The 22,621-nt window shown below is 46.3% G+C and overlaps 1 protein-coding gene across 1 annotated transcript in view; it reads right to left on the bottom strand.

Moving 5' to 3' along the window:
* The window catches only part of FGF18 (fibroblast growth factor 18), a 44,389-nt gene that overhangs the window by 5,674 nt on the left and 16,094 nt on the right, over nt 1–22,621 (bottom strand). The window contains exon 2 of the mRNA XM_010154500.1: nt 13,205–13,311. Coding sequence (XP_010152802.1) covers nt 13,205–13,311 — 107 coding nt within the window. The remainder of the gene's footprint in view (nt 1–13,204; nt 13,312–22,621) is intronic.

Here is a 22,621-nt window from a genome sequence, read left to right as displayed (position 1 = left end):
GTCTTATTGTAGTTTGGCTTTCTCGTTTTAAGTTCTCCAAATGGAAAGGATCAAAGGGCTCTTTGTTGTCGTAGCAGGAGCGCTCCTCCGAGCGAGGCATTACTGCCACTAACAGCTTGCTGCTCAGGGGGAATTCGCAGCAGCCTCTGTGCCACCAGCCCCAGCCAAAGCATTAGCAGGTGCAGCAGCCGCCTCCGCCTTCTCCCTATTAGCCTGCCACTCCGAGCCACCTGAGCTGCTTTTTATGGGAAAGGGAGGCCAGGGCAGGTTTTCTCATTTATACTTCACAAATCTGGCTCAGTGGGCACCGGCAAATCCAAACTTCACTCGGCTTTTATGGCAACAATAAGCTTGCGCAAGCGGCTCGGGTAACACCACGGTGCGGGGCGAGATGCCTCCAAGACTGAAAGGTTTCTCTGTTTGCAAAGACCGGGGCACAGTTTAAGCCCTACGAGTGATGCTGTGGTAAGCTGTTGTTAGCTAAGCTTATGTTAAAACACTCCCTCCCCCCGGCCTCCTCAAACGATGCTGCAGTTAGAAGCTCTCTGGGTAAGGCGACTGAATGCGCTGATGATGTGCTGCAAATAATAACAAACACCAAACCATAGGAAGCACCTCTGGAACGACCCAGGAATCCCAGCTTGGCACAGGGCACATTGAGACTCAACCTTTCAAGTGAGATGGCGATGACTCTCCTGTTTAATTATCACCTCTCCGCGAGTTCAGCCCCCACCAGGCTCAAAGTCAAATTGTGGAGATCCAAGCCCTCCATACAAGCAGGATGGCTTCCCTCTCCAAGAAAGGCAAGCCCCCTCTTCCTAAAATTCCTGGAGCAGAGAAAGATCCCACTCAAGCAAAAGATTTCTAAGCAGCATATGCACCTAGGTCCTTTGCAAGGAAAAACGCTGAAATTGGGCCCTTTCTGCATCCCTCCCTCCCCCTCTGCAGACAGACAGAGGCGGTTCCCAAGCAGTGGTGCCCCACCATGCTGGACCTCACACCCACCGAGCTCAGCAATTATTTTAAAGTCTTGCTGAAAATGACCCTCGAATGCTGGCACTGTCAGATTCACACACTGAGTTACATGGAAGAAATCCTGCCTTGTATTTCCTACGTTTCGGAGCAGTGAGAGTTTGGGTGGTTTGGAAGGTTTGGGTTTTCAGGAGATGTGTAGCTCAGCAGTAAGCCACTCCTGAAGCATCACCGATACCCCCTGTAAAGCCCCAGAGCTGTTTACACAGCATGTACCTGGCAACATATGATTTTCAGGAATCATATTACTTCTCTGTGGTTTTGCACAAGCTCAGCTCAGAGTCGGAGCTCAGACTTACTCCATGTGGCTTGGAAAGAAGGTGGAAGAAGGTAATGCAGGAGCTATGTTAATGTCACAGCTTTTAGCGCTCCCGCCTCCCCCTCCCCATTCATAGGTACACTTTTTAAGTCAAAAAATGGGTCAGCAAGGTGGGTACAGCAGCTGCCAGATCCAGCAGTGGCGTCGGGAATGACACTCCCTGTCAGCACAGCAAATCTGAGTGCTCTGGCTGCTGGTAAGCTGGGCCCAGCCTTCCTCCTGCACTTTATGGGCATTATCAGGAAGATCCATCACAAGTGTCCTGATGTTCAGCATACTGGATTTATGGCAAGGCATCCTCACCACAGAGACACCTCTTGACCCAAATGCACATTCTTGCTCCTAGAAAATCAGGAAAGCGGCATCTATAACTGCCAAGAGTTACTCAGCTTCAGGCACGTTTCCTCCAGCTCTCTGGCCTCTGAACCTGCACAATCCTCTGAGGAAAATACTTAGGAGTCATGATGGGCAGTTCAATAGAAGTGTCTGCCAGTGCAGCGGAGAGGTTAATTATGTATATGGGATGTCTAAGTGCATTCACGAAGCAGGGGAAGTAATGCCAAACCCAGGCAGAGGGTTTACCCCCTCTTTGAAGAGGGGGTACATCTCCATTCAGAGGGCTGGTATCAAAGTGGCGTTGCCCATTTTTGCACCCACCTGCCGATACGCCCTGGAGGTACATCCCGTCCCTCCCAAGAGCATGCAGAAATGGACACAGTCTTGCATGTGTGGGATGGGACCCACAGGCTTCACAGAGCCCTGTCTCCCTTTGTGCCAGACACAGCACAAGCTGCAAGAACCAAGGAAGGAAGAGAAGGGGTTTCAATTTTTCTTTCCTTCTACCTTTCATTCAAAAATTCCACTTTTTTAACTAATTCAGTAACCCTCACACTGCCCTGGAAGAGCATTTTGTCACAGGATGAACAGGAGGATACAGAGATGAAAGGAGTGTTAGTAGGGATGAAGCAAGCAAGGCTGAGGCTATGCCAAGGACATGTCTCCTAACCTGCTCCTTCCATCACAGGAACATTTATTGCCGACAGGATGGCACATATCCATAATTAGAGCAAAATAGGTTGGTTTCATCTGGAAAGATTAATAGAAATTCCTAAGTGCATCTCAGAGAACTCTGTGTACTGACTATTGAAGATGGGAATCATCAATCACTTTTTAAATGAAATTTATGAAACCGATAGGAAATGTAGGAAAATTTAATTTAAGTCAAAACTATGAGTTTCCTGCAATAGGAAGGGACTGCTTCAGGAGATCTGAAAGCACAGGCAGGTTTCGGACGTGACATCTGAGCAGATCTGAGACACCTACCATTACCTGCACCTACCTGATCCAGTTGCACATATGCTTCTAGGTGCTAACTACACTAGGAGCTGGGAAGGCACTTTTACCCACCCGTTAAAGCACAACCTGTTGGTTAAATGCTCTGCCAGGGTTTGCCATGTTTCCTTTCAGAACAGTCATTTTCAGCCTCCACCAAGACTCACAGACTAGTCCTGAGCATCCTATAGAAGCCAACTCAGAGCAGTAGCGTATTTCCTGTAGGCTTAAATTCACTATATAGGGTGACAATTTTTTTAAAAAAGTTTAAAACATCATGTCTAGATGATGAGTAGAGCAAGAACACCAAGGTGTAACAGTTGCTGACCTCACAGCAGGTCTGGTAAACCCCAGGTTTATACACATTAAACAAACATACCCACTGACTTGTTATCATTTCAAAGGAGTGCAATCTCATTCAGCTGACATTCTGGTAGTGACACCAGTTTCCCCAGGGCAAGTTTAAATCAGTAGAACTTAGGACCAAGAAAGCTCATTGATTGTCTGCAGGATGGCATTAGTTGTCTTCATGGAAAATTATATTACTAAGAAAAAAGATAAATCCATAATCAAATCAAGTGTCAGCCATAAAAAACGATCATCAAGAATTGTTCCAGCCTGTGAATGACAAACTCCCTTCTGTATACAAGTGCAAGGCTTTTGAGACTCATCCTCCTTTAGGAAAACCTAAGACAATGTAAGAAAATATCAAGAAACATTATATTTAAGCAAGATTGATATTTCTTTGACCTCAAATGTATTGTAATGGACACATCAAATGGCCTATCTTTTGCTGCTGTTGAAGCATAGGTTTTATTCTCCACTTCAAAATTAGCCTCCATTCCCACTTAATCTCCAAAACCAAACTGGGAGTCAGGTAGAAACATTCTTTGAAGAGTAGGATCCACTTGAATGTGCATCTCAGCTGCATCCAGTTGAGGAAGACAAAGCTGCATTGCTTTGTATTTTCAACTTAACATTTAGAAGAAACATCACCCTCATCTTAGAGACACTCGAGACCAACAAAAATTGCACTTGGGTGGCAGGATGTTCTTAGGAAAGGAATTCAATTTAACTTGATAAAAGCAGCAGCACAAGATGCATAGAGCACGCCTCCTCTACCCAAAAAGGGTGAGGCATGACCAGGGCTCAGGGATCCCCTCTCAATAATTTTAATTAACATTTAACCTTAAGGAACTAAAATATTCCATCATGACACACAGCTGCAGCCTGCAGGGGACAGGATGTTAGCAGCTTTATGGCGACACTTGCTCCTTGACCACAGAAAGGATTAAATTAAGTTGTCGTGCAGTTTTCAAGATGGTGGCATTATTTTCCTGGAAAGGGGATGTACAGCTTCCAGCCACAGGATAAAAGGAAGCTTTAGTCTGCAATGTGAACGTTGACTTTGCAAAACTCCAATTTGAGAGAGAGAATTGGTGCTTTTTAAGAATTTCTATTTGAAGTTTGATAAAGATGAATCACAAGAGATCTATAAACCTGTTACACTGTTCGGTGATGACCAGACACAGCCAAGAGAGAACGTCCAGCGCCCACATCCTCAGCTGAGAAACTACTCCCTAGCATAAAGTCATTATCATGAAGAAATTTATGTTTTAATACAAAAGGATCTTTTGATTTATTGTAGAACAAACACTTAAAGCATTGTGTCTGTGCTGAGAAGCCTCAGTTAACCGGAGATGTTCACGTATGACTAAAACATGACTACAAGTGTCTCTTGACCACCCGGCCTGGCCTGTGAACTGACCTTTTAAGCACCAGCCCCATCTTGGATGTTCCCGCTACCAACCCAGGAAGCCCTGCTCGCAGGATTCACACTCATGTCGTGCATAGCTCCTCTGCCCACAGTTTGGTTAAAGCAAAGCCTCCTGTCCTTGCTCAGCCTGAGAGTATCAGCATCCATCCAGGGCACTTAGAAGCTTGCAAGACTGATGGTAGCACAGAAATACTTAGCACAGACCTTAAATATTCACATTATTCTTATAAAATATTAGGTGATGTCCAAAGAACACTGTGAACGTTCTGCCTGGCAAAGCAGCGAAATAAGAATCCAACGCCAGCAGCACAGTGTGGGCTTAAATGTGCTTGATGATGTGCTCCATTTATGAAACCCATGACCTAAATGCATCAGACCGTGCAGGTAGAGCGTACACACTAACAACAGATCGGCAAAGGGCAGGCATCGGGAAATGGCCTGTGCGGTGGCATAAACCTCTCCGCCCATTCCCTGCCATGAATACTGCAGTCTTCTGGCTCAGACAGCCTTCAGGGCTTTGGCACCCTAGCTTAAACCTGCACACACACACACACCCCCTGAGGTCATGGTCTCTTAAGAATTGATGCAGTTTCTAAGCGTTTTTTAAATAAAGGGGTCTTCTCCATATAGGTACGTTTCCTCCATCTCAGCCTTTTGTGCTTGAGCTCAAGCACCGCCAGCTTTCCTGAGCTATCCCCCCATTCCCTCTGATGGGAAAAACTCTCCCGTCTCTCCTCCCCAAGTCCGTTCAGTGTTTATCGATAGCCACCAAACTACTCTCCTTCTTCTGAACACTTCAAAATGACCCCTAGTCTCCCTGCAACACCGAGACAGCCGCCTGCTATCCCACACCCTCACAAAACATCTGAATGTCTTCCACAAAGTTCATTACCCATGTGGACATCATTTTCCCCTCTCCTCCCCCACTTCCAGAGAAACTTCTGTGTACAACACTGCCGTAAACAAATCATCACAAATACAGGACCAGGACAAGGCCCATTTCTCATAGCAAATATTAACGCTGCAAAGGTCCAGTGAGCTCGCACAAACTGCTACCACTTTGGAGGAACCACCGCAGCATGGGAGCCTATCTGCTTTGTGCCAAGGCAGCCCCAGTGCAATAAACACCGGGAAGTAATTGCACTGGGCTCAAACATAAATGGCTTCTCAGGGATCATTACGGTTATGCCATCCAGAGCAAGGTCTCCTGGAAGGGCCGGATAATGCTCAAGGACAGGAGCTGTGCCAGCACGGCTGCTGCTCGCCGTGCGTGCAAACCCAACACAACAGTACCCACCTCAGGCTGCGACACCCCATCCCTGTGCTGCCTGCAGCTTCGCAGCGTGGGGCAGAGCCACCTTAGGGAATGGGCACGACGGGGTCTGGCCAGTTCTTGGCACATCACTTGCACATCCATGGTTGTGGATGCCCCATCCCTGGATGTCTTCAAGGCCAGGCTGGATGTGGCTTTGAGCAACCTGGTCTAGTGCAAGGTGTCCCTGCCCATGGCAGGGGGGTTGGAACTAGATGATCTTTAAGGTCCCTTCCCACCCAAACCATTCTGTGATTCTATGATCACACCTACCAAGAAGCAACCTGACAAATTCTTGTGTCCACACACCCTGAGACTGCGTGGTAACAGCGACCCTACCATAACACCTGCAACCCCTCCTTGGGCAGTTTGGGCACATTTCCAGCACTGTAGAGATTTGAAATTGCAACAAATGAACCAGATGATATAAATGCCACCAGCACCCACCGAAGTTTTAGTGTGATGGTTGCGGTAGCTCAGCAGTGGGAAAGGAGCAGCTGTGAAAGGTTGCAGTGGTACCAAAAGCCTCATCGTATTTGGGGGATGAAAATGGAGGAGTGTGATTGCTGATTTTAGCTTCTGCTTTTCATTTCATGAAAAATCTCAGCTTCTAAGTTTTCAGAACAATAATTCAAACTTTTTACACTGGTTGCTGGAAAAAGCCTGATTAGGTGAATGCAGAGGATTCTAATGGCTCAGCTGAAAGAAAACTGGTTTTGTCATCTCATTGCTTTTAAGACCTTTGCAATCCTGCAGGCCCTGATTCAAGATTTTCAGACGCTTGAGACTGGTTTCAGATCAGGTCCTTGTTCAATATATGACAGGGTCCAACGTTGCTTGGCTTCAGGTTCCACTGAAGGCATTTATTTAGATGACTTAAGCTAAAACAAACTCGCAGGGGAGCAGAAGTCTGGGAAGAGTTCACTTAAAAAAAGGACCAATCCCTCCCTATATGAAGAACCAGACTACAGTCCAAAATGAGATCTGAGCGAGATCCAGCAAAAGTCATGTCAAGTTCTGCTTTCACGTGAGATGCCAAGTCAGAACAGTTTATGGCTGAACATGTGACAAAGAGATCCACAAAACACATGCTATTAAACCCGACACCCCACTAATTCTGGTCGTGTTTTTGTTGCAAATTCAGCATTCAGGCCCAGAAACTGTTAGGTTTTACAAGCCCCTTTCAAGCAACCCAAATACTATGCAACTCTGGGAAAAATCCTGGATAAGCATCAAAACCCTGTGAAACTCAGAGTTCTGCCCCAAATCCAAGATGCAGTTAGGCGTGGTTTTAAATATACAAGCTGAGGAGTGCAAACACCTCATCTACTGCACCGAAGTTTCAAACTGCAAACCTCTTGAGCGCCCCTCTGCCCTTGCCATCTCCCAACACCTTTGCAGCACATCTGGCTGTTGGGGACAGACTCTGGCGCAGGGGAACACTCATGGCCAAATGCCGTGCAGGACTCGGGCACGTGAAGGACATCAGGCTCAGACTCATCCCCTGAGTCTCCTCGTCTCAGGCTGTCATGGACCCCTGACTTTACAGCACGGCCCTGGTTTCCCACCATCGGTGTTTCGAAGGCAGCTTTTCAAGAAAGCTCAGCCCTAGCCTTGGCCAAAGTCTACTGATGACAACGCCCAAATGCACAGATAAAGCTTTGGAGAACCCACCTGGTGTCTCCACCCCAGTAAGTCCCCTTGTCCTACAAAGGGTGGCTCCCATCGAACCACCTGGACCTCCTGTAATACAACAAGGTCCTTCTCCTCTAAGGCCAGAGGTATTATAAAGGGCCAAGACCACATACATGGGCTGTAGCGAGCGCCTTCACTCTTTGATGCCGTCAGAGTTTTTTTAGCCAACTTTCCTCACTAAACACACACACATGCTTCAAGAAAACCCCTATTTTAAAGCTGTAATGTAAACAACCCCAAATTATTACTATCCCCTAAAGGCTACTGCTGGCAGGCATCAGTGATAAAGCTCTGCCAGAGCAGTCTGGCATCTAGCAACAATTTGTTTGTTGTCCTGCAAAAATACAGAGAGCCTTGCCATATGGTATTAGCAACTTTCTGGTAACATTAAGAAATATATTGGCTTGGAAAGCAGTTATCACACCAGAAAAAATCTTACGTCTCAGAGGCAGGTCGATGCTGTCAGTGGTATCAGCACAGCGGTGCTGGTCAGGCGTGGGGGGAGAGGTGATGGTGGCCAGCAGAACCACACCACCTCCAGCCCCCAGCACAGATGACGTGCCCCTGGCACAGCCACGCTTCGGCTGGCAGAGCTTTTCTTCAGGAGCTGGACTGTGCTCGAGGGCACAAGCTCAGCGCTGCTCGTCTGTGCTTTGTGAGCACCGGGAGGGCTTCAGTGCTACAGACCCGGCATCAGCAAAGCTGTCCTCAGAAAGCCCCCAAGTTACCTGGCATCAAGCTGAAGCTATGCCTCAGCCACCCCAAACAGCCAAGGGGTTCCTAACTTTCAATCAACAGCTTTTTCCCCTCCGTTCACATTAAGCGCAGAGAAAGGAGGAATAGAACCAAACTAAATAATTTTGTTTTCAAAACTAATGCATATATATTACAATGATTTTCTGAGAGTGTGTGTATGCCACCTAATTGAGGATTTTTTTAAAGAAAACCCAGAGAGACAGTGCAAGTCAGCATATGGATTTGGCAGGAAATCACCTATTTTATAGTGTTGCATGCTCTCAGGCTTGAATCCTTAGAAGAAGTTGAACTGATGTAATGAGCAGGGACTTCTTGGGATACACCTTTACTGGTCTCACTTTCTGTAGAGCTGGCAGGGATGATACCTGTGATAGAGCCCATTCTGTCTATCACTTTTCTAACTCTGACCCTATTTCTGCAGTTTTCTCCATAGCCACATCCTACCTCAGAAGAAGGATTTGTCCCCATTTTCAGTGATGTAGGAGTTTCTTGCAGACTCTCAGTGTCAAGATGACAGCCACACTATGTGGAACAGCATCACACGGGAGCACAGCACGCAACTGACAGTCACCACGCTGCCTCAACTCCACTTGCACTCTGAGCCCCATCCCACCCTGAGGAGATGGCTTCATCACCCACTACCTGCTTCTCCTTCCTGGAAAGCCCAAGGAATGACTTAATGCATGGAGAGGTGGACCTGTTCTCAAAATGAAACCAATGGAGAGAGCCAACAGGGAATGATATTGCTGCTGGATCTGGAAAAGATATAATCTGCCTCATGCCACAAAAGCACATCAGTGGAATGGATTGTTTAGAGCATCTTCTGAAGAAACTTCTGGATCAAATGGAAGACATGCTATGCTGTTTCCCTATTCTTCTCATATGTTCTGGATTCCTTCCAGTCATTACTTACCTTCCCTGCTTCTGTATCTTGTGCCAAAAACTGATGTCTCCCTTCTTGTGGGTGGCAATAAACAGCCTCTCATCCCACTTGGCAGTTTTGCAGGAAGCCAAAGGCCATTCTCCTCTGCCCTTGGTCAGTCCAGAAAGCAGGCCTATTCTCTCCCCTCCCCCTATAGCTGTGAGTGCAAACACCCCCGTTACGGGTACCTGCTATAACCCAAACATGAGTGTCGCCCAGACTGCCTGATCCCATGGGTGGTGGTGGAGAACCACAGGAAATTCCCTGGCAACGGTGCCTGGGGATTAGGAGATGCTCTGACCTCCACACAGCAGCCACCAGCCCTAGCAGTGCCTACAGGAAGGTGTAATGCTGCTGACAGATCCAGCTTAAGCTTCAGAGAGATGGCCGACCTCTTGCAAACACTCTCCTGACGAGGGGACTGGGAAGGGGTAGGAAAAGGAAATCTCCGCAGCATCCTGCAATTCTAGATAGCACAGATTTGCTGTAGGGACAGGCACAACAAGAGCAGTCAGAGGTGGCCAAGCTGATTAACAGCCACCTGCCCACACCCCAGGCTGCTAACCCTTGAAAGACTTATCTTTGACAGCCTTTTACAAACATGAAGTCCCCACTTTATTGACATCCTTATCTCAATGCACGAGATAAGAGAAGCTGGGACAGAGAAAAAAAACAGGAGGACTCACCAGGAGAATCACAGTTAGAAACTCCGAGCTCCTGCAAAGAGACCATTAGCTCCTCTTCTCCTTTAACACTGAATTATTGCAAATATCCAGAGTCCTTGCATTCTAGGTGACCAGTTACACTGTGCCTTGTCACAAGTGGACAAGTCATACTGCACCTCCCCTGGGAAGGATGGCTGACCCCTTCAGAGTCCCCTTCTCCCCCATGTTTGTAAGAAGCCTGAGATAAACAGTAACAATAATTTTTTTAAAAGTTTTTAACAAAATCACCAAGTGTTTCTGCTTTGCGTTTTCATATTTTAATCTCTCTCCTTGTAATATACTCCACCATAAAGTTCGGTGGTCCATAGAAAACTTCAGCAAAATCAGAAAACTCAGGACCTACAATTTCCACATGTGTATACACAGAGGCACCAAAAACCCACAGGCAAAAAAAATACAGTCAGAAGGAAAAATATAAAATGGAATCTTTCTCAGGCCTTCTTCAACATAACACCAAGAATCAGTGAAGAAACACAATCCAATTTGTTTTCCCCTGGTGCTGTTCACCTTTAACAGAAAAGTGACTCTGTACAACACCTGCCCTGTCTCCAGTTTTCATAAGCAGCACGTAGAGCGTCGGTGACCTCAGCAGTTGCATGCTGTGACAATACATAAAGTTAGAAGCCTGCCCAAAACACTTCTGAGCCCTTTGGCCAACATTGGCTGGGAACACACATACGGTCACAACCAAGCGAGGGAGAAAACACAAGGTTTGGGAAGCTTGAGAAAGAGCCTGAGAAAGCTTCGTCGTATGGCCTCCACTCAGAAACGCTGACGTAGGTGCAATTTCTGATAGGTAAATAAAAAGATGCAAAGGCTGCTCTTCTCAGCCCTGTGGGTTAGTCTGTTGGCCTGCAACACAACCGGCTCCGAGGTGGGGAGCAAGCCCCGGCTCTGGAGCTCCTGCCTGCGTCACCAGTTCCAGCTGAGAACAACAACCACCTGCTCCGGTCTGTAATACCCTTTGTAGGTGATTATGGGAAACAAAAAGGACTAAATTCAAAGCAGGTTTTCAACTGGGGAGGGAGATCCAAAACTGCTGACTGAGGAGGAGAACAAAGCCAGATGGCATATGCGGGTATTGTTAGGGATTATGCAGTGTAAGGCAATAGGAAATGAGCAGAGAAAAAGACCCGTTTTGGTCCCATGGCTCCTCTCTTGCCAAATGAACATACCGGGGCGACCGTGAAACAATCAGTTTATGGGTTTCATTCCCCTCCACCCCCAGACTGAACTTAAATATTTGTATAAGCCCAGGCGTAACTTTTATCTAATGTTTTCCTTGGGGTTTACTAGCTGTTTAGAGCATTCAGGCTAAAAAGCATTCCCTCAAACTCTCGCCACAAAAAGAGCTGAAACTATGATACTAATTAAAACCACACTCTTTGGTATCAAGAAGACATGCTATTATTTTCTTTTTTTGCTCATGAGAAGCTGCTAATACGGGCAATGCGTCTGGAATATTTTCCTTCCAAACGCCATGCTCCGTACCCCCTCCTGCTCAGGTCGGCTGGTTTATGAACTTGTCAGCAGTCTGGGGTGGGAAGGCTCATATTTACAAGAATAGATTTGATTTTTTTTTTTTTAATAACACACCATTGCCAAATTAACATTATGAAAAGCACGTCAAGAAAAAAAAATAGCTTTACGCTGCGTGAAAGGTAGCAAGCTACAGAACTGTCTTGCCTTGGTGCCCAATGGGCCAAATCAAGGGATGAATTTTGCCAAAATATACTGTATGTTTTGAAAAACAGCCTGTGACTTTGCCAGGACGCTCCTGGACACTCAGTGCAGACCAGGAAAGGATGTGGGTTGCACTGTGCACTATCACTGATCCACCCTGGGGTAAGGTATATGAAAGAAAAAGGTAAGATTTCATGCTCATTTTACCCCTTCTAATTTGGGTGCATCTAAGGTCCCCATTACTGTGTTATCAGCACCTCATAAACATTATTATCAAAATCAGTCTTATAATGTTTCAGGGAAAAAAAATATTACCGCATTTAAAGGATGGAAAATTAAGGGGAAAAAACCCACCAAGGGCCAGGTTTGGGTTAAGTGCCATATTCAAAACCATCCATGTATATACTGAGACATCTGCTTAAAACACAAATTTCCTTGTCCAAGATCAAACAGCGGTGCCTCATTCAGAGCAGTAATTGCACCACAGAGGTGCAGGGAGCAGAGAGAACCAGCTGCTGTGGTCCAGTCCTCCCAGAGCACCAACTTCCAAGACCCACCGACTTCGAGCAGCGTCCTGGATGCTGCCGGCTCCGCAGTGAGTCAGGCAAGCTGCCACGGCCAGCGGCTGCTGCGAAAGATCTGGGCTTGGTCCCGCCAGAAGCATCTGCACTGCTTGCGAGGAAAACAACAGTGGCAAGAGGGACCCTCCGTGAAAGGCACTTGTCCCGCCAGTGTCACTCTTGGGACCACAAAAGTAAATAATGTTTCATGAGAGCAATTTGGTTTCTGGTTTCTGTTTGGGAGCGTGGCTTTGGCTGTGTTGACTCCAAACAAAACTCAGCTTCCCTTTTTCACAGCCACAAAGATGCCAGATTTCAATTCCCGGAGGTGCAAAGTGCGGGCAGTGGAGGAGGTGGCCTTTTCAGGGCTGAGATATGTTATTCTATATTTATATTTTGGTGATATTTTAGCTTTGAGCAAGCTCCTGCCTGATTAGCAAGCTTCTGGGTTTGCCAACAATACAGAAGAACTGCCTGAGTTACAAAAACAAGTTAATACATAAAAAATATGACTTCAGCAAAGAAGTTAAGCTAGCTGGGTGAACACGCTGTAATTTGTTACATGCTCCCATTGTGCGGGGATCCAAAGTAATAAAATATTCCTGTAATGCTAGAACCGTGAGGCCCAGCCCCAGTACGGTGTTGGGATTCCAGCATTAGCCCTGCCGCTCCATCCCCTGGCTCACCACTGGAATGGTGATGCCTACCTCCCCAGCACAGTGTCCCACCTGCCCTTTCATTTTGAATTTCACTCCGAAGAAAGATCAGGTAGGAAGGTTATTGCGGAGGTGGCTGCAACGCTGGGCTGCCGAGATGGCTATGCTTCTACGACACCTCACGGCAACTGAACGCAACCGTAAACATGAGCCCGTCCGCATCCAAAGTGTCGTCAGAGAATCCCAGGGCTCGCTGCAGAGCTCCAATTTATGGACGTGGTGGGGGGCTCAGGAGGGAACGGGCTGCCTCACAAACCCCTCCATCCTGCTTTTCATTTGAGGCTGACAGGCGAAGCTCGAACACATCATTACAGCCTTCAGGAGGCTGCTAAAGGTAACACTCATGTTACAAACGAATTAATAGGAAACACTTACCTTCCCCACTAGCTTGCCTTTCCTGTTCATGCAAAGGTAGAAGTCTGTCTCCTTCCCTTTGATCCGGACTTGACTGCCAAAAGTGTCTGTTTCCACTAGAAGCTGGGCTTGTAAAGGAAGAAGAAAAAAAAGCGTTTACCAATGTGGTCCAACAAAGTCAGAGCGCGCAAAGCTCATCAGCGCGTTGTCCTCTACCTGAACCACGGCGCACTGGGATGCTCTGCAAGGGAACAAGCCAAGGGACCACCCGGGGCTGAGCTCCAGACTCGCCCACAGGTGCAGATCTGGCGCATCTGCACTGACTCCTGTGCGGACGCTCCAGATTTAATGCCAGTTTATCATGACATGCGCATCTATGTGTGTGTGCTCCTTCAGCCCACACAACCCCACCACCCCATCAGCAGTATAAAGCTAGATGCTCTCCTTCAGGCTGCAGGAGGGTTCTCAGGGTGTAAGACCGCGGACTTTATTCTCCTGAAAAATAAATATTAGCATGACAAGAAAGAAAAACCTTTCCCCACTGCCAGCAGCCCTCAAACACTTCACAGAAGTGATCCAGCCACACGCCCATGGTGGAAAACATTGCAGTGATCTCCTGAAGATCACCACAACAGGTAGCAGGGGAGAAATCTGTCACTGCTCGTTCTCTCTGGTGAATGCCCTGCACGTCCTCTGTGTGTCTAGCCACGGTCCCAGGAGGTCACTAACTGCTTTCTGGCAGTCCAGGTCCGTGACTACTCCTCTAGCCGGGAGAAATATGGCCAACCTCATAGTGCCTCACACGTTTATGGAGGCCAGAGCTGGTTTGCAGCATTACCAGGAGTTAGAGGACAGATTTCTGCTGCATCTCCATAAACCACCTGCCCCAACAAAATTGTATTTGCAGAAGTGGTTGAGCTCCCACCCAGATGGGTGGCATGCCATCATCATCTCAAAAACCTAGACACGTCCAAATTCAGCCTTTTATTCCATCTCTGGTCTAAACACGAATTCCAGTCATGCTCAAGGTTCAGATTCCAGGAATATCCCTGGAGAGGCAGGAACAGGCAGGCTGGACATTTTGGTTCATATCCATCTCCGATATGGAGGGGGAGAAAGGAGACATGGTCGAAACACAGCGCAAGAATGTGTAAGTGTCAGCAAGTGCAAATCCACGGTCCTGCTCTGGAAATACTCACGCTTGTAAGACCCGAGCCTTACCGTAGAAACACGGCTTTTGCCAAACTCTGGAGAATGTTTGATCTGTGCTGCAAAAAGTCACATTCTTTTTGGCATTCATATTTCAAACTTTAAAACCCTCTAAGAGCAAATATGCTCGCTGTAAGGCTTTACCATGGGGATAGAAATAGGAGTTTGTTTCATTTAAACACATTAATACTTTTCCCACTTGTAAAGTCAGCTTTTGGCTTCTGCAGCAGTGCAAATATCACAAAATGTTAACTCACAAAGGCCCTAAACGGAGTTTTCCCTTTGCAGCTCAGTCACATATGCAAGTTGAGGGCTTTCCATTAGATATATTTGTTAAACCTGTGATCAATGGGATATTTAAAAAATAGCTTATTTCTGACAGCAAGTGCGATAAAGCCTGTATTATAGCAGAATATTACTTGCAATCATGCATAAACATGGTTATTTATCTAAGTCTTTCTGAAAGGCACTATATTTTGGGGTACCTTCATGGAAAGCAGCTTACCAGCGACAGCCGGGTGCTGCAGGCTTTCCCCGCACACCTTGCCAAGGTGGTATCAAAGCAGTGACTACCCACACACTTCAGTGAGGAAGGGCCACACGAACCAGAAACAACTCATTGTAGCAAGGATATGAAGATGAGCAAAGCCAGGATGGGGCAGGGTGGCACAGGGTCAAAGATGGGTCTTCAAGACGATGAGCAACATGGAATGTAACTTGGTGACTGCCCACTGCTTCAAGAAGACCAGGGAGGGCGCTCAGATGCAACACAGCATTAACGAACCGGGGAGTAGCCAGAGGTAAGGCTATCTTTAAAGGGGTGGCTGTGAAAGGTCTCCCCCTCAAATGAACAAGGACATTAAGAGGACTAATGTTCGACCTCAGGTGGGGACAGCAGCAGCCCACGCGAGGGAAGGCCATGGAGTCAGCACAAGAGATCCCAAAGACTGGCCCAAGAAGCACGGCATACACCTAGAGCACCAAAGAGTTGCTCAGAGATCTACAGTGTCGAACCCACCCAGGCAGACGGACCCAGGGCCACCCACCAAAGGGGTCAAGCAAGGGCTCCACGGCTTGCACACAAGCAAGAACAGGACACAGCCAGTTCCCATCTAAGCTGCAAGGCATACCCTGTCCGTTCCAGTCTCAGGGCTGCAATTAAAGCTGCTAAGAATAATGCTGAATGTCAGATAGAGGGTTTGGCCAGCCAAAGTAGGAGCTAACGTCGATAAAGCACTCCAACACAAGAGCCTTGACCCGCAGTCCTGCCAGCCAGTCGGCAACCCACACCACTCCAACGCAGGTCTCCCTGGCAGACTGCACTCGGATGGAGAAACACAGGGCATGCCGGCTCGTGTTCCCCACCCCCTCGCTCTGCAGCCAGTATGAGTAATATCCAAGCTGATTTTAATTTGAAAAATATCACCTTAAAAAGATGCCGGTTCCCTGCTGTGAAAATTAAAACCATCTGGATGGAGTGATTTCAAATAATTAATCTAGGTCTCCTTTGACACTGCTACTAATTAAAATATGATACCTTCCTCCCCCTTTTTAAATAAAGAATTTAAATAAAGTTTAAAGATCTAATAAAATAATGTCATAATTTAGAATTAAATGGAAGTCACCTTTCCTGCAGGCTGCAAAGGTTACACCAGTGCTGAGATCCCTCCTGGGCTAGTGCCACAGCACAGGCCGAGCAGCAGCAGATGGGCAAGCACCCAGCGTGACACCCACACCACTAAATACACCAGCATACGTTCCCCAGTGCCCCAAGGAGGATCTCGAGCCCAAAGATCCAAGGAGTATCATCCTGCACCCAAAGTCTAGGAGCAGGCAGCAGAGGGAAGGAGGTTCAGTAGTGGCTGTCTGCTCCCTGCTGCGATCCTAACTGCTGAAGCACAGGCTAAGGCCACCCATAAGTACCCAATTCTGAAAAAATCTGGGTCTTATGATGTTGGAAACATTTTTATTCTGGGGATCTTTGATCTCTTTTCCTACAAGATGATCTCCCCTGTGCGGCTTTAGGGTTGGATTCATAACCCAGTTGGCTTCCAGCCTAAGGCATCCCTTACAGTTGATTCTCCTTTTCACAACAGATATCTGCCTAAATTCTCTCAGAAGCCAAGGCAGGGATCTTGGACAACACATCTAGTCAGCTATGATCAGCTGGGATGAAGCCCAGCCCTGAAGCCTACAACAAGAGTTTCTGGGGGATGGAGGCTGGCCCAGCAGATTGGGGTGCTGAGATCTCCCACTCCACTCACATGCAGCAGAAGAGCTCAGCCACCACCAACAAGATTTAAATCAATGTAAACTGGACTCAGCTTGCTGTCTTGTTTCTATGATAAAGATGCCACGGCCACAGCAAAAGTGCTAGACAAGTCCAAGAGAATTTCCATTGAGAGCGCAGGTAAGCTAAAGTCCCGCCAAGTTGGAACGTCATCCCCATGGCAGTCTGCTGCTCGGGACACCTGCCCTCCAGCTCCATTAGTCCCTGGATACACCATAAAGAGATTACAATCTTTATCTTCAAAAGCTCAGCACTCTAGCCTTCAGATCAGGTATTATTGTTTAAATTCTTTGACAGCTAGATATTCTGATATATTTTCCGGGGAGGAGGGGGAAAGAGCTAAAGAGAAAAGATGTCTTTAGAGGGTGAGATCTTCTGCTACATGCTTTTGCCTTATTGGCCCATTTAACCTAAACCTTCCTGAAAACTCCCACTGGAAGAGATTGGAATTCCTCACATGTCTAGGTGAAAAGGATTACATATATATGTTGAAAAGCTATCTTCCAGCTAAGAAAACATGAAGTCAGGGAGATATGTGAAGGTGGCAGAAAATATGCCAAATTATCTTTCAAATATTTCCTGGGAGAGGGAGAGCAGGAGCCAGAAAAGCACGGGGAAAGAAAGGAGAAAGCGGGCACCTGAGCAGTGTGAGGTTCACATGTACCTATCACAAATGTCTGAGCACCAGCCAGTTTCAGAGAAATAAAGAGATGAAGGAAAAAACACAATGAAGGTGCAGGTGGCCTGGATACTTTGAGTCTATCTACCATTGCTTTTTCGTTTTTTAAGGTATAAATCCTGCAAAAGGAACCACAGAGAAAAAGAAACTACAGCTGCTTATGCTGCCCACGAGCATCTTGGAGCTGATCTGCTAAAACAGATTTCTGGGGAACAGTCTCTCAGAGGGAACTGAGATTTTGTTGCTTTTGTTGCATTCATGCAACTACAAAGTCAGGGAAACCATTCTTGGCACTTGAAACCAACTCCAGTTAATGAAGAGGAAGGATGTACAGATATGCCGAGGCTGGGACCATTAGCATCTGTGATGGAGAGTGGCTTTCCAGCTTAGTAACTCCATTGCAATGAACCGAGACAAAGAGCATTTCCATAGTTCACAGCATATATCACATCTGATGGGAGAGTAAAATTTACTCTCTGGCAAAACAGAATCTTCCAGTGTGAACCCCGGCATGGCCAAGGGTGCTTAAAATAGTTGAAACCTGTTCAAATACTGCCTACACCCTACCACAGCCACGTGACTCCTTTACATGACCACAGCATAGGCGAGAATGACCTTGTCTCCACCTCATATCCATGACATAATGACGAGGGAATAACGCCAAAATTAGGTAAAGTCTGAAGGGTCTAATAAAGCCCAGAGGCTATGAACTAGTGATGGAATCTAAGCTGCATCTTCAAGTTTTGTTTGCACACTTGTATATTCCTCCAAGCTGTATCATTTTAAGTAGCTATAAGCCACCCAACCCAACTCCCTTCTCAATTATTCAGGTCCAGTTCAGGACTAACCACCGAAATCAGTAAGGCTGGTGCTCAGGAGGGCAGAGCTCTGACCCACATGCCACTGCAATTAGCTCATCAAGTGTGTCTTGAGTGAGTATAGGATATGTATATCAAATTATTAGAAGGGATGATTGTGGGGAGGTGGACTAAGAGCAACTGCAGGATCCAGGCTCCAGGTATTTTCATTTTTTAAGCTATCACTTTGCAGAAGCAAGGGAACTACCTGGTGTTGGAGCAGGGAGACTGCACGGGGAACAGCATGCTCACTCTTAACCCAGCCTTTTGAAAACACCGTCTCTCTAAATGAGGTTTTCTTTTAAATCTCATTTAAATATCTTTTACTTGGTCAGCTGATGCAGTTAGGGAAAAAGACATTATTTGGGGTGCACAAGCCCCACATAGCATTAATATACCCCAAGTGCCAGGTCCCCCATGGCACTTCATGCCCAATTTTGGGAAGGGAAGGGGAGCAGGACCAAGGGCTCTGTGTGAACACATGAAAGACTGCAGAGACAACCTGCCACTCACGTAACAGCCTTCGTAGCTCTCAGGAACCAGACAGGTTAAATATTTGCATGGGAGACATCAGAAGAAAATCTATAATGCGGCAAAGGCCTCAAAGGCACTTACACTGCAGCAACCTGATCCTGCAAATACTTTCACACAAAAGACTTCACACACATTGGAAGTCCCTCAGTGCTGATAAAGACTCTACATGGCTTCAGGGTCCCGCCTCTGCCACCCGCTGCACAGTTGGACACGCTGGGAGTACAGCTTTGGACATGAGAGCTTCCCCTCTCCCCAGCCCTCCGCAGGGCTGTCTCCTCACGCTGCCTACGTGCAACCACCCCAAGGGCTTGATGCCATGGAGAAAGTGCAGGAACACAGAATTTTTAGCAGGGAAAGGGATAAAGTTCCTCTTCCTGGCGCATTCTGGTACACCTTTTTCTGGGTTTCACCACTGCACTAAGCTGAGGGGAGCGTCAGTCTCTGGGAGATGCTTTCAGACCCTCTCATCTGCAAACAACCGTCTAACACCAAGGCATCCTGTCCCCTTTCCAGGATGTTGAGCTATCCCCTCAGCGCTCACTCCGCACATCTACATGACACGAGGCCAAGACATTCAGAAATCCTCACGCTGGTGCCAACCACGCCAGCCCAAGAGCCCAGGCCAGGACAGATGTGAAGAGCATGACACACTGCCATAGCAGTTAACCCCACAGGTTGCACAGACCAAGATATTCGGCTAATAAAACATCACTTGCGCACTAGTGAAACCTCCACTATTTAAGCCTGTGACACTATTACTGTGGTCTTACCTTTAGGGATGCTCAGCCAAAAAATTCCACTACCAGTTCAGCGGTGGCTAACAAAACATGCCCAGGGAATGATGCTGTGCTGCTGGTGTTCCCTGAGCAACTCAGGGACCATCTCGGGGATAACCTGCCTCCCACCATGTAGATGTCATGCTTATGCCAGAATGGCAATATCAAGGGAAAAAGGAGATTCTGAAGTAAAGAAGTACTCTTTTCAGGAGTGCCCACTCTGGCTCTTGAAGTGGAGCTTCCAGACAAGTTCCCTATAACCTATTCACCAGCTCCTGGGAGAAGCTTAAATGACTATTCCCTACTTTGAGGCCTTTAATCAGTCCATGCATATGAAAACTGACAGTTTATCTGACGTAAAACCAGAATAAATACCAACATAGGTCTTAGAGATTTTGTCCAACTTAAATAAAAAATAAATAAATCCCTGAATCTGCAATTCTGTGAAAAACAAAAAATAAAAACCATCTGAGGACAATGTTAAAACTGTAAGTACCATGATACTGGCCCGAGCCTGGACTCCCTGGAGTCTGGTCATCGTTTACCCACATGAAAAATGAATATAAAATACTGTCATTCTGACACGGAGCCATTTGCACCCATTTGTAGATCTAAGAAAACAGGATTAAGCAGTGGGGAATCAGACTTGGCCTCTTGCAGATGTTTTATACATAATTTATCATAAGAGACACTAAAAATATTTTGGCGGTTGCTTCAATGATGGTGAATAAGTTTATTTAGACAAGATTCAGTAAAACTGAAGGCGATAGGTTGTGTGCTTTAAAAAACGCCAGGGCAGGGAGCGGCAGTGAACAAATTCTGCACTGAACTTTGCCACCTGCACACTCGCAATGACTAAGAAGTAGGCCTGGAAAGAGAAACATTAAAAATGTTAGCACAGAAATTCCTCTATCTCACCAGGGTGTCTTGCTGCCTCCAAACACAGCTCAAGTGGACAGTATAGCTACAGAGGCAGGAAAACTGCTGACAAGCTGCCAGGTTCTGAGTCTGGAATTAGTGAAGGATGAGCCTCAAAAAAGTTCAGAAGCTCTGTTATGCTTGAAAAAGCACCTAAAATGAAAAATAAAGGGCCAAACCCTGATGTCTTTGATCATTCTCATTTGAATAAACTCCTACTGACATAGTCAAGCCCAACAGACAAGGACCTCAGAACCTGGCCCAGAGCAACTAGCTGAAACGTATCCAAAGCACTGGAGTCTCTTGGGTCTGGAAATAGCGTGAACCTTTCCCATCCCACAGAGGGTTAGAATTACCACAAGAACAAACCCTGCTGAAGTTATTTTGACTCTCTTGTTCCCAGTCTCAACTGAACCCAACAAAAACACTGATGTACACAAAAATAACAATAAGCGGAGAATGACAACTATGGGAACCCCATGTACTCTTGCTTCTCCAAAGCTGCTTTATCTGTGGCCAGAAGCGTAGAACAGACCACATTTACTCTGAAGCACTTGCCCATCTCTCTTGGGCAACCTAGTGGTTGGCTGCTCATCCTCAGCAATGAAGTAGGTGCGATGTTAGCACCACCGTATCCTCTTACCGAGGAGTCCCAAACACATAAATCACTCCTGTATGCCAACACCATGGTGGTTTCACATACTCCGAAAGTGAGTCCATCCAGGTCCCACTGCTGAATTTGTAAGTGCTCCAAAATGGGGCTAATCAGGAGAAATAAGTCAAGCATTTGCAGTGTTGACTGAATTGAGATTATCAGCCGTGCCTGGTATACGAAGATGTTAAGTTCTACAAAGCAGGTTTCTTATTCTGTGCCAGTAAAAGTTGAAATTATGACAATTAATTTTACGAATAGGAATATAAGCATGCTCATGCATTTTTACTCATTGTAACTTTCCCTTCTCCCAGCAAGTAAAAAATATGATGAAAATAAAGTTGCAGGATGCTCTGGTATTTTCAGTGGGATTCTTGTGGCTGTGGAACCCAGAGGAACAGAAGCAGCAGTACAACCTACCTGAAAAAGATTTTCTGGCACGTGGGGAAAATTCCTCTATGTTTTAAGATTTTTTTTTTAAGATCTGACTTTTTGATGCTTGTGCTGCTGAAGCTCACTTTTGCTAAATAAAAGATAATGTATAATAAAATGAAGTATAGAAAATTGTCACTCTTAGAGTGTGACTATTTTGGGGTAAGGGTTGAAAGAAGTGAACAAGAGCTGATCTTCTGTAGTTCCTTGGGGGGACACATCCTCTAGAACCAACCAGAGCAGCCAAAGCAAGTCCCTCGGGTGCAGCGCCTTGGAGGAATGTCCTCTGCATCAGTCCCTTTGAAAAGGTCTCTCCCTGTAGTCATGGCACAATTCTTTCAACTATTCTCAGAGTAGCAGCAACAGAAATACAATTTAAAAAATCCGATATCACATTAACTCTGCCTTAAGTGCCTTTGGCTTCATACATTTATTTTTAGAAACACATTCATGACGGGGCTTTTTTTAAACTATTACCTCCAGTCCACAGCATAGGTAAGACTATTTACTTGCCTTTTACTGCATTTTAATTGCATGAGAAGTTTTAAGAGTTTGGATTTTTTTTTCTTCCTAGAGTCATTTGGGACAAAAGGCATCTGGCACTGGGTATTTAAATAAGACCTGTCAGAACCATAAAATTAATTTTATATTTTAATAAAGGTACTTTAAAAATCTCCAATATAATTCTGCATTCAGGCCATAAGTGTTTGGATTAAGAGAAGGATATCCCATGTTAAATCTTAATATAAAAACTAAATCAAGTACAGAACTAAGCCAGTCCTCATCGGTGGCATTATAAACAAAAGCAGCAAAGAAAAGAGGCAACATCTCTAATAGCTTATTTAAGTTTAAAGAATCAGCATTGGCAGTGTGAAATCTGTATTATATTATTTGTTACTTATCCCAGTTTCAGTTTGTCTAGAGACCCAGGTCACCCATAAAGCTCAGACTCAGCCCCGTGTTTCCATCCGTAACTTTCTCAGCCCTTTCCTCTCCTCCCTGCCCTAGAGCATCCTTCTCTCTCCCCATCCTGGAGCAGGTGGCCCTATGGGCCTGCACAGGAGATGGTCCCTTGAGGTGGGGGGTGCCAC

This window comes from Eurypyga helias, unplaced genomic scaffold (assembly GCF_000690775.1).
Source record: "Eurypyga helias isolate BGI_N326 unplaced genomic scaffold, ASM69077v1 scaffold21766, whole genome shotgun sequence".
In the NCBI taxonomy this organism is placed as follows: Eukaryota; Metazoa; Chordata; class Aves; order Eurypygiformes; family Eurypygidae; genus Eurypyga; species Eurypyga helias.
The sequence above is the reverse complement of the archived record's forward strand: the minus strand, read 5'-3'. Positions and strand labels throughout refer to the sequence as shown.